Below are 15,843 nucleotides of genomic sequence, written 5' to 3'. Positions count from 1 at the left end.
ACGCGATGAAACATTTTGCGGCAATGGCCTATAGCTTACGACATCCTCTCTTGCCCAGCGCATTGGCCAGGCGTATCACGCAAAGCTACCAGACGAACTGACACCAGCTAGTAGTTCATCGATTGTCTGGAACGTGTCGAGGATGGTTCATATACTGCCTTGCATCTCGCTTCCATCCATGCCTACATCTGCATCAAGAACGCACTAATCAACGGGTGTTATTATTTGGTTGTCTCATCACACAAGCCCTCGGAAGTGCGCATACCTGCACCCGATTCTCGTTGAGCTAATGCTCCGAGATTGAAGTGTACTTATTCGTCTTAGCTGGTCTTCATGGAAGAATTGAAGTGCGGCACGGTATGCAGCTAAGCGGTGGATGTTTGTCGCAGCTCTTCTAGACAGCGGCGTACGATCCTCCAGACGCCCTTCGAGTCGCAAAGAGGAAGGAGATCTAAGAGTCTGCCGAATCCCACAGTTGGTCTGAGCCTCTACAACATGAAATAAATAGCCCTGGACTGCCGCGAGTTTTAGATCAGCGAACACTTAGCCCTAGTCAGCATGAAGGCTTCTATCCTCGCGTCAATTGGAGCTCTTGCTGCCTGTGCGGCCTCACAAAACGCCTTTGAGCCTTCTGACTTTAACGTTACAGAAGCCCTTATAGCTAACGGTGTCAACGTCTCCGCTCTCCCCGACCTGGCTGCATTCAATGAGAAGCGTTCGCTTTCTAGTTCGTGTACTGCGGCTGTAAGAAATCTGCTACTTCCCCCTGTAGAACATGTCAGCTAATTCATTGGACAGTGCAGCTCACTAAAGCTCATATTCGGAAGCAAGCTCCTCTCTAGCGGAACAGGTTCCTATGATGCGTTCACAAGCGCGTATTGGTCATCCCAGGCAGCCTCAGTCGACCCAGCCTGCGTTTTCAGACCTTCTAAATCGATCGAAATATCGACCATGATATTAGTCTCTCGTCTTACGCAGTGTCCGTTCGCAGTCAAGGGAGGTGGACACACCGCATTCCCTGGCGCTTCAAGCATCCAAGATGGCATAACTGTTACTTTGGAGGCGATGAAGGAGATTGCTCTTTCCAGCAACAAGAAGACTGCTTTTATCGGACCCGGAAATCGATGGGGAGCTGTCTATTCTAAGCTTGGAGAGCAGGACCTTGCCGTCATCGGTGGACGCGCATCAGATGTCGGCCTTGGCCTTGTTCTTGGGGGTGGCGTTGCGCACCAGTCTAGTATCTATGGATACGCTTGTGACAATGTCGCGTCCTACGAGGTTGTTACTGCGTCAGGCATCATTCTGAAAGTCACTCCGACTGCTTTCCCCGATCTGTACTGGGCTCTTCGCGGAGGAGGCAACAACTTTGGTGTTGTTACTAGATTCGAGCTGGAGACAATCCCTCAAGGGCCCATGTGGGGTGGGACTCGTGTCCATATGTCACCTGATTACCCTGCGCTTATCGATGCCTTTGCATCAATGGCTGAAAGTGCTACCGAAGATCCCAAATCGGCTCAGATTTTATCGTTCGCTATGACAGCCGGCAATGCAGCCGGACAAATCCAATTGGAGTACCTCGAGCCTGTTGACGAGGCCAATCCACCGGCTATCCTCAAGAAGTACCTTGACATTCCGTCGATTCGAGCAAACACTCTAAACAGAACGTTGGCAAACGACACCGTTATGCTCACTGATCAGATGCCTGGTGGCCACCGTTACGCTTTCTGGGCGGCTACATACAAGCTCGATCGCGACTTTATGGGCTGGCTACAATCACGCCACCAAAAGGACGTAGGTCCCTTGGCCAACCAGGGTTCTTTGACCTTCCAGGCCTTCACCGTACCGGCTATGGAACAGATGAGCAAGAAGGGCGGTAACGCACTCGGTCTCTCTCCCGATGATGGCCCGTTGATGCACACCCTACTCTATATGGTCTGGGATGATGCGTCTAAAGACAATCAGCTGAACCAGGCTGCACTGGATTTCATGGAAGCTGCCAAGGTTGAGGCGAAGAACCGAGATGTGTACACCAAATACATTTACCTCAACTATGCTGGACCGTATCAGAACGTGATTCCGAGCTATGGAGACGAGAAACTGGCAAAGCTCAAGTCCATTGCGAAGAAATACGACCCGACTGCTGTCTTCCAAAGGTTGCAGCCGGGTGGTTTTAAACTTGAGGGTGCGCCCTATGGAGAGACTATCTAGATTGCAGCTTGCCTTGTAAATATTCGATGGAAATGTGAACCCCTCATATGCATAATGTCGGCGGTTCATACTGGACGCCTGAATCGAAAGCGGCTAAAGTACCTAACCTTGCGGATACGTCGTGACGAGCTGTCAAAAACGCTCTCCTCGTTAGGCCTGCCTTCGTTCGGCACTCTAGAATCTTTTGCAAATGTCCACCCAGATACAAGAGAAGGTTCTTTTTTTTAAAAAAAAAAAAAAACTATTCATGGTCATAACACCATTGAACACATGCAAAGACGGACATTGTGTTCAATGCTATTTCCTTGTATGTTAGCGAGCATTGCATAAGCGCTACTGCTGAAGCAGCGGTGCTAGCGCCTAAGTTCCTCTTGAATGGCCGCAATAAGGATAAGGCGCGCACGAGACTCGCTGGTCACTGCTTACACCTACCTAAATTTGCTAGTATACTGTGAAGCTTATCTGCCGCTAACACTGTAGCGCGCTGCTTAGCCTCACTGCTTGGTAGCCTTAACTGCTGCGCAGCCTCCAGCTTTCTGTCCCGCAACATTCACCACATTTGTTTGAACAATGCCGGGCAGAAACCTTCACGATAACGCCGAGGTCTACGACTTCATCCTGGTTGGAGCTGGATCAGCCTCATGTTTGATCGCGTCACGTCTCTCGCAGCAGCTACCCGATCACCGAATTCTCGTTCTAGAAGCGGGAGAACATATTCGCGATGATCCTAAAGTCCAAACACCTGGTCTATCGACGACGCTGATGTCGAACTCTGCCTACGATTGGCAATATTCTTCCGCGCCTGAGCCGGGTTTGAACAATAGGAAGGTGAAGCATCCAAGAGGGAAGTTGGTGGGTGGTAGCAGTGCAATCAATAGTCACAGTGTCGTTTTCCCAAATCATGAGTGGCATGACCGTATCGCGGAAGAGCTTTTATCGGGTCCGGGCAGCGAAGAGTGGAGCTCACAGGGCATGAGAGATTGCTACAGCCGATGGCAGGCAGAACAATCCAGGCCTAGAGTCAACGACGATGTGGATCGTGTGCAGACATCATACCCGCGCACCATGGATCTCCTTCAATCTCAATGGCTGAAAGCTTTTGAGGAGCTCGGTCATTCGACAGATACTTCGGGGTTCAGTGAGAGCTCTTCGGGAGCCGTCACAGTCACAAATGCGATCGACTCTTCAAAAGGCGAGCGAAGCCATGCAGGCACTGCATTCCTAGAGCCAGCTTTGGAACGTGGCAACGTAACATTGATGGCTGGCGTCAAGGTTGATAAGGTTGCGTTTGATGATGCTTTGGTCGCCGACAAGAAACTCAATGCTAGAGGTGTTCATTACACATATAAGGGGGAGGAGCGTTTTGTCGGTGGTCGAGAAATCATCCTCTGCGCGGGTGTGTTTGAATCTCCTGCCATTTTGGAACGATCAGGTATCGGATCTAGAAAAGTACTCGCAGGCGCAAACATCCCGGTTCTGTACGAGCTTCCAGGAGTTGGTGAGAATTTGCAGGATCACCTGAATGCCGGGCTTTCCTGCGAAACTCAAGACGACATCCCTACTCGTGACGAAGTACTACGAAATCCCGAGTTACAAAAGGCTTCATTAGAAGAATATGAAAGAAGTCACACTGGTCGGTTATCGGAAGGGGCAGCATATAGTTTTGCCTTCACACCGCTGCAGATTCTGGAAACTCCGTCTGAGACGCAGGAGCTCGTCGAGATAGTTGAGCGTTGGGTAGAAAAAGAGAGTAACCCGAGTCTGAAAGCCCAGTATTCCATCATTAAAAAGGCGGTTGAAAGCCCCAGCGAAGCGACAGCCACAAGCTTCATGCTGCGCTTACAGCGCCATAGAGACGCTGATTCACTTCCTAAAGGCACGCCGTCTGTCGTTGATGGCAACTATGTAACTGTCGTTGCCATGTTGGCCCATCCTTTCTCACGTGGAAGCTGCCATATCGCCTCTGATCCTTCGCATCAGCCGGACATCAAGTTCAACTACCTCTCCCATCCTCTTGATACAGAGATACTGGCTCGTCACTTGCGGCTCATCGAGAGACTCTTCCAGCAACCTACCTTTGCTGCCGTGCTAAAGCCGAAAGGAACCCGGCTTCCTCGAAGCTTTCCCCACCCGATATCGTCACTTGAGGATGCGAAAGGAATTCTCCCAATCAATTCAGCAACCAACTACCATCCATGTGGCACATGTTCACTGATGAGAGAAGATCTAGGGGGTGTGGTTGACCAGCGGCTAAGAGTATATGGAACAAAGAATGTGCGGATCTGCGATGCAAGTGTGTTGCCAATCGTACCACGAGGGAACATCTTGACTGCCGTCTACGCTTTTGCCGAGAAGGCAGCTGAGATCATTTGCATAGAAGCGTAATTCAATCTCTTGACACGCTGAGACATGTTCACTTGAGCTAAAGATCGAGTTTTGCCTTGTAGGGAGGAACTTCAAGATCGCTGGCTGTAGTGCAGGCTTGGAATTTGCGAATATGCCCGACGGTGGAGTCGATCTATCCATCAAACTATTTCCACGCCGCAGACAAGTTCAGACAGTTACTTGGTTAGTTTGCAATTCAATCAATGCTAGAAAAACATAACCTCGATCCAAAGCCTTGCGTGTACCTTCTTCGGAGATGGGGCGAAGAGCCGCGAAGTACTTTGCAGGTTCATTCATACATGAACACGAAACACAATGACGCAAAAAATAGGTAGTCAAAAACACACAACAGCGGGGATTCGCTAGTGGTCACCCACCTAACTACTAATCCGCCGGTACACTGCTTGTATATGGCTGAGCGGACGGGAAGCCTAATTTTCAGTGTCCTATGGTCGTATGTACTTAATTGTGCTAAATTATTCAATTAATATCGGTTTAGTCTGTACACTGCTTGTTTATGGCTGCCGATAGGAAGTCCTGTAATCGCTTGCCCCTTCACCAGAAGGAGAGTTTGACCAACTATTTACAGTAACGCGTGGGCAGCAAGCAATGCTATGAAAAGTGGACAGAGCAACAAGTGCTCACGCGGTTGACTCTGCCATACACGGGCTTTGCAAACATATCCAGTGACTTTTGGGAATTAGACGCCATGCGAATCTAGTGCAAACAGCAGCATACCCGGCTGGAGAAGCGCATCGCTACTGCATGTAACAATGCGATATAGGCTGCGGCAGCAAATTACTTTTGTACAGTACATGTATCAAGCTAGTATCCTCCAGGTACAAGTGAGACCTACTTTCTGGAAACTCCCTGAAGTGCTCGCTCTGGGCTACGTGTAAAGCTGGGCGTCAGCTGAATTGTAGAATTCATGGCAGGCACAGAATGTTTCAGGGCCCTGCGTTCAGGCTTTTCATGATTCTATGACTTACACAGTTATCGTAGCTACAAAGTCGCACGAGTTGTCAAGCACATTGGGCGTCATGTTTATAGATCTGAAAGATAACATAATTAATTGCTACTCCCGACTATAAACCATTGGTTTAGCATCGGTGATGACATCGATGAAAGCTGTTCAGCAAAACATCAACTACCTAGCGGCCACTGACCGAGGTCACGGTAGGTTCCCATGTCGTGTACGTGACTTGATGGGTTGTCCAAGTCTGATACACATCCAGACCATAGCTATCAGGCTTCGTATGAAACGTGTAGTCGTATGTCGAGTTCGTATTGATAGTCAACTGGTACGTCGCTCCGATGGTGTTCTTGAGCTTGTACCAGGTGATGCCTTTTCCGAAGTATCAGTTACAGCAACTAATTCACTCGTACCATACAGCACTGCTGCTATGCATACCTGTTTTATTGGCGAAATCGGTGGATGTAGAACCTTCGGTATCTGGCGTCCAGTAGCATGGCTCGTGGTCGAAGGAAGGGCCATGGGAGTCAACGTCGTGGTCGGGCCCGTCTGCTGGCTTGGTGGTTGTGTTGCCCTTTTCGTCGACGTCTCTAGTGAAAAAAGCTTTCCCGCTCTCAGACGTCTTCTCGGTCCATTCCTGGAACTCGCCCTCGGGGGCCTTGAGGTTCTTCTCGTTTTGTTCAGACATGGTGAAAGATCATACAATCTGGTTAAGCTTGCTGTTGGTGGTGGTATTTTGAGGAATCTATGGCTAGATGCTGTGTGAGAGAAGAAACAGCGGACAAACTCGAGGCTTTTATGTCAAGTATCATCTTCTTACTTCGCTATCGGATGATGCTGAGTACGATACAGGAGCTATCTGCACCCCCAGTAGCTGCAGCCACTACAGCACCAACACAGCTAGCTACGAAGCAAGAAGTCCATACCTAGGTAGCATTGACAAGAGATTGAGATCTCATAGCTAAGGTTCAGCTGCGCCACTATATTCATAGCGCAGAATTCCTGATAGTTTCAGCTGTCATCCTGCTGCGTTGTCTACTTCGCCTCGTCTACATCAGGGCTGTTTGGCTTGAACTGGCAGCTACCAGGAGCCTTTTAGTGTTGGGGCAAGCTACGTGTGACGTACTAGGCGTAGCCCTTACTCAACGCCGAAGCTCTTTTGGAATTTGCGGAGGATAACCGGGCTTGCACTCTCAGCTGCCATGAGCATTACAGGAGTAGTGCATCTTCGCAGTGTCAGAAACGTGGCTTGGCCCGCATGTTGTGTGCGGGGCGGGGGCGGTCTGGGCCGAGGAGAACCGTCGCTACCAAACCTTGTCCAGTCACCGTGAGGTGACGACTCGCGTGCGTCAAGTGGGTCAGTACGAAAGCACTCGGGATTGCGATCCTACATCCAGAAATGGTAGGTGAGTGCTGATGGAGACCGACGAACATAGAGTGGCTTTGCATCGCGCCCACTTGGCGTGACTTACGGAAAGCCACAACTACTGACCACCATAGGCTCTTACGCTATATACGTCCATCGATAGTGCATTTGCGGAAGCTTCGTCCATTTGCAGTTGATACCACCTACCGGCATACCTTTTATGCGCAACTGGTCAAACGAAACCTGGCCCGCCTAAATGTATGCCTCGTGGCTTCAAGCGACCACCAGCCGCACTCCACCTGTCCTACACTTTCGTCCCGTGGATACGTTCGCTCGTGACGCAAAGGTTCAAATGAGGCTCAATCTTTCCGTCATTGGACGTATTCGACTAGGAGAATGTCTGTTCGTCACCTGGACTGAGTCGACACTCTATCGAATCGGGGTCCATCTGCGGCAGGTCTCAGCTTGCCACCGCGCGTCGGAAGTGCCGAACCTATGCAGTGAGAATTCATTGTGTAGCTAGAAACTACTGAACAACACGCTGTGGCGGTTTTAGAGGCGTAGATCTGGCGCCCGGATACAGTACAGGGGAGCCAAATGTGGTGTCGACCAAGGTCAGGTGGCATTCTGATTCATGCAGCTTCTCTTAGATGTGCTTTGCATCTTTCAGCTTCAAGCTGGTATGGGGGCTCATATATGGCTAAGCTGAGATCGCTGTCCCAAATCAAGCTTAAGTCCGGATACGCAAAATTAAGACAAGGAAGGGCCGCGGTTTACCGTTCAATATCAAGATTGTTTGTCGCTATCGTGAGCTACATTCACACCCACCACTACAATGGCCCATGAATCGCATTCCCAGGACGCGCAAGATATGGCGACGGGCAAAGAATATGGAGTAAACTTCGCAGTCGCGGGTGGGCCGGAAGGTTTGATACACTCTCCTCTTCACGAGTCTATCACTCTGGCTGCACTGGTCAGTACAGGATACAACGTCGCGCCAGGTACTACCCTGGAGAGTGCCAGCAATGCTGATTGGGAGTACATTCGGGGAGTCGTGTGGAACGACGATCCCGCTTGTCTACTCTTTGACGACTACGCAGACGCCAATCACACCTACTCGACAGGAATCACGTGGGGTTACTATTACAAGGCAGGAGAATCCGAATGGAAAAAAGACAAATCCGACAAGATGCAAAACCCAACTGGGCGCTCCCACTACGGCGACCTTCAGTTCCTACACTGTATGGCTTCTAATTTTGGAGAGAAGCCGGAGGAGACGAAAGCAAAACTGATAAAATGGCTCAGCGTCCTGTGGAAACTCGCCAATGGAGAGGAAGGCATTACACCAGATACAATCATCAGCAAGACCGATATGGCCGAGTTTTGTCCTAACTTCTCGCTGCCTGCCAACTGGGGAACGCTGCGCTATCTGCTATCTGGTGAATCGGCGTTTGAAGCCTTGGATATACCACGGCGAGCTCTCGGTAGCATGTTCCATATCATACAAGATTCCTACGCTCTAGGGCACACGAGACGCAAGCTGCTGAATCCTGAAGCGAAGATCTCCGATGGTAAGGTGCAACGCAGGATCTCTTCCTTCCATCACATGGTGGCGTAATTGATTGAAACCATCTGACAACACCATTGTGCCAGATCCTCTCCAATTTCAGCCCGGTGTCGTCGACAGATGGGGCCCAATCGAGAACTTCCACGTCTACAATGGACAAGACGACCACCATCACGAACTGTACGATCACGCCGATACCCCCATCCCCGATCCGACAAACCTGGCCAACCTGGACCAGTTTAACAGCATGATTGGCTGCCGTGATGCCGTCGAGAAGTGTCGTGAACTGATCGAGCTCAAGAAGGCGGGCAAGACATGGGAAACAGGGGTGAAAACATACTTGGATGAAGTCGTGTTTCCCCTCTCACAGGACGCCACGGATGCAGATACGCGAGTGTGGCCTTAGACGAAATATGGTAACGCAGATTCAATTGAGATTGCATGAGTTTCGTCCGTTTCTTCCAGTACGCATTACTATACAACGGGTGAAGTGGGAGGTATCGCCATGAAATGGGAACTTTATATCCTGATCGTGAATGTATGTTGGTGTACATGTGCGTTGTCTGCAGCAGGGATGCGCTGTCAAGCTATCTGCGACAAAGAGAGATACACCTACTCATCCTCTAATTAGTCGGCTCTGTTGTTATTTGCTACCGGTGTTTGTAAGAGCAATTTATGTTTGGTCATATTGGGCTTACTTTCGTTTGTGTTTATAACCGATCTTCCCATAGTCCAGTTCATAATTCTTAGACTCCATCTTCCGCAGGGTCCAGAACACATGATGGCATCGGATGTGTCTACTTCTGATGTCGTTTGTAGTTTTGCTTGTTACAGTATAGTCTTCAACCCTAGTTGCGTCTTAACCCTATCTGTAGCCTTCGCTAGCTTGTGGCGTTGTGCTCAGCTGGCTGAGCGGCTGGGAAGGTCCGCTGCCTCGCTCAGTTACGGTCTGGAGCGTCAATAGCGCCGCGGCTCCAGGTTTTTCTAGCCATGGCGTTGGCTGTGGCTAGCTGTGCAGGCCTTGATGCGTTAAATCACAAAGGGCGGGATTTTACACGTGCTTAATGGCTAACGAAGGTGCGGACAATAACGTACAGGGTCTACCGAATGTTCTGAGCACTTGTATCTGCGTTATGCTCTCGACGCTTTTCTCAAATCCTCTTTGAACATCTTCAACGTACTTTTCCAAGACTCAGTTCAACCTAGGACGGCATCATGGCGTCCATCACCGTCAATGGTAACACAATCGTACCGATCGGATCACAAGGCGAGGGCTGGATTGTTAATGCAAATGATCAGGAAAAAGTGGAGTCTGCACCCAATGCAAAAGATTCGAATTTCATTCTTGTGCAAGTCGATCATATCCTCACTGTTGCTGAGAAGGGGGTTTTGGCACACCACCATGTTGAGATCCAAGAATACGTTGCGGAGAACACATTCTTGTGTCGATATGAGCCGGACGATCTACAAGCCCTGCGACTGTTGCCGTTCGTCGTGACAGCGGACGTGTAAGAACGACGTCCTGTGGACTATATGCTGTTAAATGATGATAAAGCTAACGGGTCCAATCCCAGTTATCTCCCACAACTCAAAACAACCATCTCATTGAAAGAAATGGTCGAAAGCGAACACGACCAAGAGGACTACGAGGTCGATCTGATCCTTCATGAGACTCCCAACTTGACCTCTGAGCAGTTGGCTTCCTATGTTGCGCAAGCGGCTGAAGTGGCCCTTGTGGACCTCGAGATCCTGGAGCGTAAGATCAGAGTCACTGTTCACCAGGACAAGCTCGCAGCACTCGCCGCATTAGACAGTGTCAACAGGATCGAAGAGGTCCGGCAATATACCACGTTCAACGACCAGGCGCGCGCCGTTCTATTCGATGTGGGCGCTATTCAGAATGCTTCGATCCCATACCAGGGCACTGGGCAAATTGTCTGCGTGGCCGACTCAGGATTTGACCAGGGCATAGCGACGGACACAGGGGACATTAAGGTTCATCCTGCCTTTTCGGGTCGTGTTGTGCAAGTCATCGGTATGGTTCCAGATACCGCTACTCCCAATGACCCCGTGGGTCACGGTACACATGTCTGCGCTTCCATCTGCGGTAATGGAGTCTACAAGAACACCGCCGATATGGTTGATGTACCGATCAAAGGCACTGCGCCAAACGCGAAGATCATTGTACAGGCCATGTCTCAGTGGTACCCCGACCTTCGTGCTTGGGGCTTGAAGCCGCCGGCAGACACGTCCATTCTGTACTCAAGCGCGTACCAACTCGGCGCTCGAATCCATAACAATTCTTGGGGCCTCAAATGGAGCTCCACGGCGCGACAATTTGGATACGCAGGCGGCGCGACAGCCATCGATCGGTTCATGTGCGACAACCTAGATTTCTGTATCCTCGTGGCAGCCGGTAACGACGCCAGAGCCAAGAACGCAGGCGCGAGCCAGATAGGGGATAATGGAGCTGCAAAGAATTGCATCACAGTCGGCGCTACAGGCACGACGCGAGATAATGACGGTCAAAGATACACCCGTGGCTTCAAGCACGGCTCGGATGTCACCTCCGTGGCCATCTTCAGCTCACGTGGTCCCACGCTGCCCGCACGGAATGCGAACAATGAAACCACGGTGGGGAGGATCAAACCTGACGTCGTTGCGCCGGGCGTCGCTATCCTCTCCGCCGCCTCTCGCGCGCTCTCACCAAAGGATCACCGCCGCGTCGCGAACGGGGAATCTGCTGATCCTGATTGGATGTTCCAGTCAGGCACAAGTCAGGCTACGCCTCTGGTCTCAGGCTGCGTTGCATTGCTTCGCGAAGCACTACAGGGCGTTGGAAAAGATAAGATCAGCGCGGCTTTGATCAAAGCTTTATTGGTCAATGGCGCAGTACTGCACAGTAGTAAAGATGAAAGTGGCAAAACAATGATTTACGATTACGCGCAGGGCTTTGGACGCGTAAATGTCTCGACCTCCCTCAAGATGGTGCGACAGCTTTCTTTTGTTGACGGCTGGAAAGGCAACATTAAATGCGAAAGCGAACATCCTCATGCCCAAGACGCGCCTATGTTGCGAGTCACCTCGGAGAAGGACAAGACGTGGCAGAGCCCGCCGTTAACCATTCCCTCGACGGGTACTCGCATGCGCTTGACTGTAACGATGACTTATCCGGACCCGCATGGTGCGCTGTTGCAAAATGACATGAATCTCATTGTTCGTGCTGGCGCGGGAGATGAACCTATCGAACGACATGGAAACATGGCAGATGGTGACCAGGGATTTGACTGTGAAAGTAAGTTAGCATACCTCATTATGCCGCGGAAAGATGCTTGAATGATTTAGAACGCTGACTTATCGTTCTTTTCCACTACAGATACCGTTGAAAAGATCATCTGGGATGATGTCCCTGGCCCAACGGCTGTGATTATTGTCAAAGCGCAGGCTTTTGCTATGACGTCGGTGGAACAGACATTTGCTGTTGCTTGGGATCTGCAGAGCATCTAGGTATAACTCTGAAATTTTCAGTTTCAGCTTTTAGCTACTTAAAGGCAAGACAGAAACATGGCTCATCGTCTAGCGCAGTATTGTCTACTTATAGATTGATGCTGTGAATAGAATCCGTGAAAGCACTTGTAGGCAGGCTCAGGTGTGTATAGCTATTGGGAAACTCAGCAAGAGGGAAACATATCGTTGTTCTCTAGTTCATATAAGCCGTCTAACAAGCATCGGCATGTGGGGCAGTCATTTTTCGAAGACAATTGATTACCTGACCAATACCCATCTCTCAAACATGTGGAGTCCTGTTAATGTCCATTCAAGCCATTGCGTCCGTTTGTGGCAGCTGCAATATTTATGAGTCCGTCTTCACTGTATTTGTATCGCTCCTCTTCATCCTGTGCAACATTAGCTTCGTCATATACGAGGGAAGAGAGGACTTGCCCAATACCGATTAAAGCCCACGCCCTCGCAAACCTCAGAGTATGACAGTATCATGGGTGGAGCGCCTTCAGTCATGCTCTTCTTTAGCGCCTCCAAAGTCTCACGGATGCTCTTCAATTTCGCAGCAACGAGTGTCCACGGATAAGCCACAGCACAGAATCCGAGGTTGGCAAGATCCTTAGCGGACAAGTTCTGTGTCAAGCCGCCCTCGATGACTAACGATAAATAATCACTTATTACTCTTTGGTGAATGCTGAGAGTGACTCACTGTTCGCAAAGACTGGCATGTCTAGTTCCTCAACGCACTTGCTCATGGCCTGACGATCAGGCAGGGCTTCAACGAAGACGGCATCGACACCGATACGCTTGAACTCCCGGGCTCGTGACATAGCCTCGTCCCAGCCAAGGATGAGTGAGTCAGTGCGCGCAAGTACGAATATATCCTTGCCCTCATTTCGAGCATCACAGGCAGCCTGCACACGCGCAAAAGCCTCGCCTCGTGAGACAACAGCCTTTCCCTTAGTGTGGCCACACCCTACCGAGTCGGTCAGTTATCTAGGAGCAAATTGGAAACAACATACTCTTCGGCCAAGTCTGGTCCTCAATCATAATGCCAGCTGCGCCAGCTTCGGCAAAGCACTGCACTGTGCGCTTGACGTTCATAGGGCTACCGTATCCTGTATCTGCATCGGCCATGACTGGCACCGTCACCTGTCGCACCGCCTCCTGAATCTTGTCGCACATTTCTGCCATAGCAATGTAGCCTGTGTCGGGTAGTCCGTAAGAGCTTGCACAAGGGTAACCGGCGAGGAAGATCATGGGAAAGCCGGCTTCCTCAACAAGACGAGAAGATAGGCCATCGTAGCTGCAGGCGTGTGCGAGGATCTTGGATGGGTCGCGGTAGGCTTCGAGCATCATTGTGCGTAGGCGAGATGCCTGGAGAGATGGGATGCGACCGCGGACATTAGGAAGCGTGATGCTCTCATCACTGATTTGCCCAGGCTTGCCAGACTTAGTGGTCGCTTTCTGATCGAACCGGAACTTTTGCGAGAGTCAGTGCTTCTGCTATGGCTTTGTTCATGACTTGTAAAGGTACGTACAGGGTAGGGTACGGTTCCAACGATGGACTTCGACATATTGCGGGATTGGTAGAAGACAACCTTGCGTGATTGATTTCGAATACTGTGTGTGTCTTTAGAGAAAAGGTTCCTTCACGATTTATGCATTTCTTTTTTCGCAACCGCGGCAGCTTTTCCGCGATCTTCGTTACGTTGACCGGAATGATAAGGATACTTTATGCGGAGAAACCTCGACAGGCTCGACTCGCCTCGCCGGATGGAAAGCGACGGATAGTTCAACTTTCCGACCCTAACCTGGGGTAAACCCGGGGAACTTCGTTTATCAGACTCCTAGTTGATGTACTCCGCAATGCGACAGCGGAGGTTAAAAGTCGTTTGATGTTCATCTCATCTACATCCATCATTCGGCTTCATTACCCAATCTAGCCAAATTGACTTCACCTTTGCACGATCGCCCTCCAAGAAGCTTGACAATGGCAGACATTGAACAAGGCAAGCCAGACATTCGAACAGTCGAGTACATGGAAACGGCCGAAACCAAGGTGGAGGCGCACATAGTGCCAGTAGCTGAGGACGTCCAGGCTCGCATCCGTCGCAAGGTATTATACCCCGACAACCTCTGTAATCCCCACTAATCAGATTTGACAGTTCGACAAGAAAATGCTGTCAATCGTGTGCCTCCTGTATGTCCTTTCGTATCTCGACCGAGGCAATATCGGAAATGCGAAGACTGCCGGGATCCTAAAGGACCTCCATCTCTCTGACAACGACTGGATGTGGGTCCTCCAGATCTTCTACATCTCCTACGTGCTGTTCGAGTGGACCCAACTGTTTTGGAAGATACTGCCGGCGCACGTCTATGTTGCTGCGTTATGCTTTCTGTAAGTTCGTTTGTGTTCCTCGATGTCGCCCTCTGTGCTGACGCTGGAAAAGTTGGGGTGCTACAGCCATATTGACTGGCGCCTCCCACAACAAAGCTGGTCTCATGACCGCTCGCGCGTTTTTAGGGTTCTTCGAAGCAGCTTTCGGAGCTGGTGCACCGTACTTTCTATCGCTCTTCTACCAACGCCGGGAGTTAGGCAAGCGTGTGGCTCTCCTGACAGGCATGTCGCCATTAGCGAACTGTTTCGCTTCATCGCTGGCGTATGGCATCCTCCATATCAAGGCATCGATAGCTCCATGGCGGCTACTCTTCCTGATTGGTATGTGGTATTATTCAGGCCCCACGTGAGCACGGTTGCTGATTTGGGCCTTAGAGGGAGCGCCGACTGTATTATGCGCAGTCCTTGTCTATTGCTGTCTTCCCGATTCCCCAGATACCGCGCACTTCCTGACAGACGAAGAGAAGCAGCAGGCTCGTCAGCGACTTGCCACTGTTGATCGGACAGAGAAGTCGAAGGTAAGCTGGACGCAGGTCTTTGCTGGTTTAACAGATTATCAGAACTGGGTTCATGCCACGATACACTTCTGCTGCAACTACTCATTCGCTGCTTTGTCGAACTTCTTGCCGACGATCGTCCGCGATATGGGCTACAGTTCGGTCAATGCACAAGGCTTGACAGCGCCTGCCTACTTTCTCGCCTTCTTGTGCTGTATGTTCGCTGCCTGGGGCTCTGACAGGTTTGGCAAGCGAGGTTGGTTTGTCGCTGGTTTTGCAACCATGGGTACCGTGGGCTACCTGATGTTGGCAGCGATTCAAGACGAGACCAAGACAGGACCTCGTTATGCGGCCATCTACCTCGCGACATGCGGCATCTTCCCTGCATTGGCCATCAACATTACCTGGCTGCTCAACAATCAGGGTGGCGATTCGAAGAGAGGCGCGGGTCTCGGTATCCTGGCGACTTTTGGACAGTGCTCGTCTTTCGTCAGCAGCACTCTGTTCCCATCTCGTGACGGGTGAGATATCTTTTTTCTTTTTTGCTCACGTTCGCAGAAGCACTGACTTGACCTCGCAGGCCATTCTACGTTACAGGTTGCGCTGTTGGATGTGCTTTCAGTGGGTTAGGGGTGGTCTTAGCTCTTGGTCTGCACCAGAAGCTGGAAATCGAGAACCGCAAGCGCGATCGCCTGTACGGCGAGGTAGACACGGACGCGCACGTGAATGTGACTGATAGCGGAGACAAGAACGTCAAGTTCCGTTATCTCACTTAGGTTTCCTGGCCATGAGCGCGATATCGGCCGATCTCACTGCTACCAGCATGTGTTTGTTCTGACATCGTGTTCACTGCTAGAATAGGCATCTCTTATGCAAGAAGTTAGGCCTTCGTTGTCTGCTTGAAGAGCTCCAGTCAAGTTTATCGATTGCTGCTCGACTTCCAAA

The 15,843-nt window shown here is 50.6% G+C and overlaps 7 protein-coding genes across 7 annotated transcripts; 5 read left to right on the top strand and 2 right to left on the bottom strand.

Annotated features, from left to right (window-relative positions):
* Positions 1-558: 558 nt before the first annotated feature.
* On the top strand, positions 559-2,208 carry GT037_000856 (fad-binding domain-containing protein; the record flags this gene model as incomplete). Its single annotated transcript, XM_038925903.1, has 2 exons — positions 559-744; positions 799-2,208. 2 exons carry the CDS (start codon positions 559-561, stop codon positions 2,206-2,208), a joined length of 1,596 nt encoding a protein of 531 aa, XP_038791759.1.
* Positions 2,209-2,778: 570 nt separating this feature from the next.
* Positions 2,779-4,593, top strand: GT037_000855 (gmc oxidoreductase; the record flags this gene model as incomplete). Its single annotated transcript, XM_038925902.1, has 1 exon — positions 2,779-4,593. The coding sequence occupies one exon, from the start codon at positions 2,779-2,781 to the stop codon at positions 4,591-4,593; it is 1,815 nt and encodes a 604-aa protein (XP_038791758.1).
* Positions 4,594-5,744: 1,151 nt separating this feature from the next.
* GT037_000854 (uncharacterized protein) lies at positions 5,745-6,254 on the bottom strand (the record flags this gene model as incomplete). Its single annotated transcript, XM_038925901.1, has 2 exons — positions 5,745-5,938; positions 6,005-6,254. 2 exons carry the CDS (start codon positions 6,252-6,254, stop codon positions 5,745-5,747), a joined length of 444 nt encoding a protein of 147 aa, XP_038791757.1.
* Positions 6,255-7,767: 1,513 nt separating this feature from the next.
* GT037_000853 (uncharacterized protein) lies at positions 7,768-8,905 on the top strand (the record flags this gene model as incomplete). Its single annotated transcript, XM_038925900.1, has 2 exons — positions 7,768-8,503; positions 8,586-8,905. The coding sequence occupies 2 exons, from the start codon at positions 7,768-7,770 to the stop codon at positions 8,903-8,905; spliced, it is 1,056 nt and encodes a 351-aa protein (XP_038791756.1).
* An 809-nt stretch (positions 8,906-9,714) lies between these two features.
* On the top strand, positions 9,715-12,006 carry GT037_000852 (uncharacterized protein; the record flags this gene model as incomplete). Its single annotated transcript, XM_038925899.1, has 3 exons — positions 9,715-10,007; positions 10,074-11,794; positions 11,876-12,006. The coding sequence occupies 3 exons, from the start codon at positions 9,715-9,717 to the stop codon at positions 12,004-12,006; spliced, it is 2,145 nt and encodes a 714-aa protein (XP_038791755.1).
* Positions 12,007-12,305: 299 nt separating this feature from the next.
* GT037_000851 (phosphoenolpyruvate pyruvate domain-containing protein) lies at positions 12,306-13,577 on the bottom strand (the record flags this gene model as incomplete). The annotated part of the gene is made up of 5 exons (XM_038925898.1): positions 12,306-12,395; positions 12,475-12,656; positions 12,710-12,976; positions 13,023-13,482; positions 13,542-13,577. The coding sequence occupies 5 exons, from the start codon at positions 13,575-13,577 to the stop codon at positions 12,306-12,308; spliced, it is 1,035 nt and encodes a 344-aa protein (XP_038791754.1).
* A 416-nt stretch (positions 13,578-13,993) lies between these two features.
* GT037_000850 (uncharacterized protein) lies at positions 13,994-15,674 on the top strand (the record flags this gene model as incomplete). The annotated part of the gene is made up of 5 exons (XM_038925897.1): positions 13,994-14,119; positions 14,169-14,401; positions 14,454-14,722; positions 14,777-15,419; positions 15,479-15,674. 5 exons carry the CDS (start codon positions 13,994-13,996, stop codon positions 15,672-15,674), a joined length of 1,467 nt encoding a protein of 488 aa, XP_038791753.1.
* Between the last annotated feature and the right edge of the window lie 169 nt (positions 15,675-15,843).

Source organism: Alternaria burnsii (genome assembly GCF_013036055.1).
Source record: "Alternaria burnsii strain CBS107.38 chromosome Unknown 705, whole genome shotgun sequence".
Lineage (NCBI taxonomy): Eukaryota > Fungi > Ascomycota > Dothideomycetes > Pleosporales > Pleosporaceae > Alternaria > Alternaria burnsii.
Note: the sequence above shows the minus strand (reverse complement) of the source record. Positions and strands in the feature narration are given on the sequence as shown.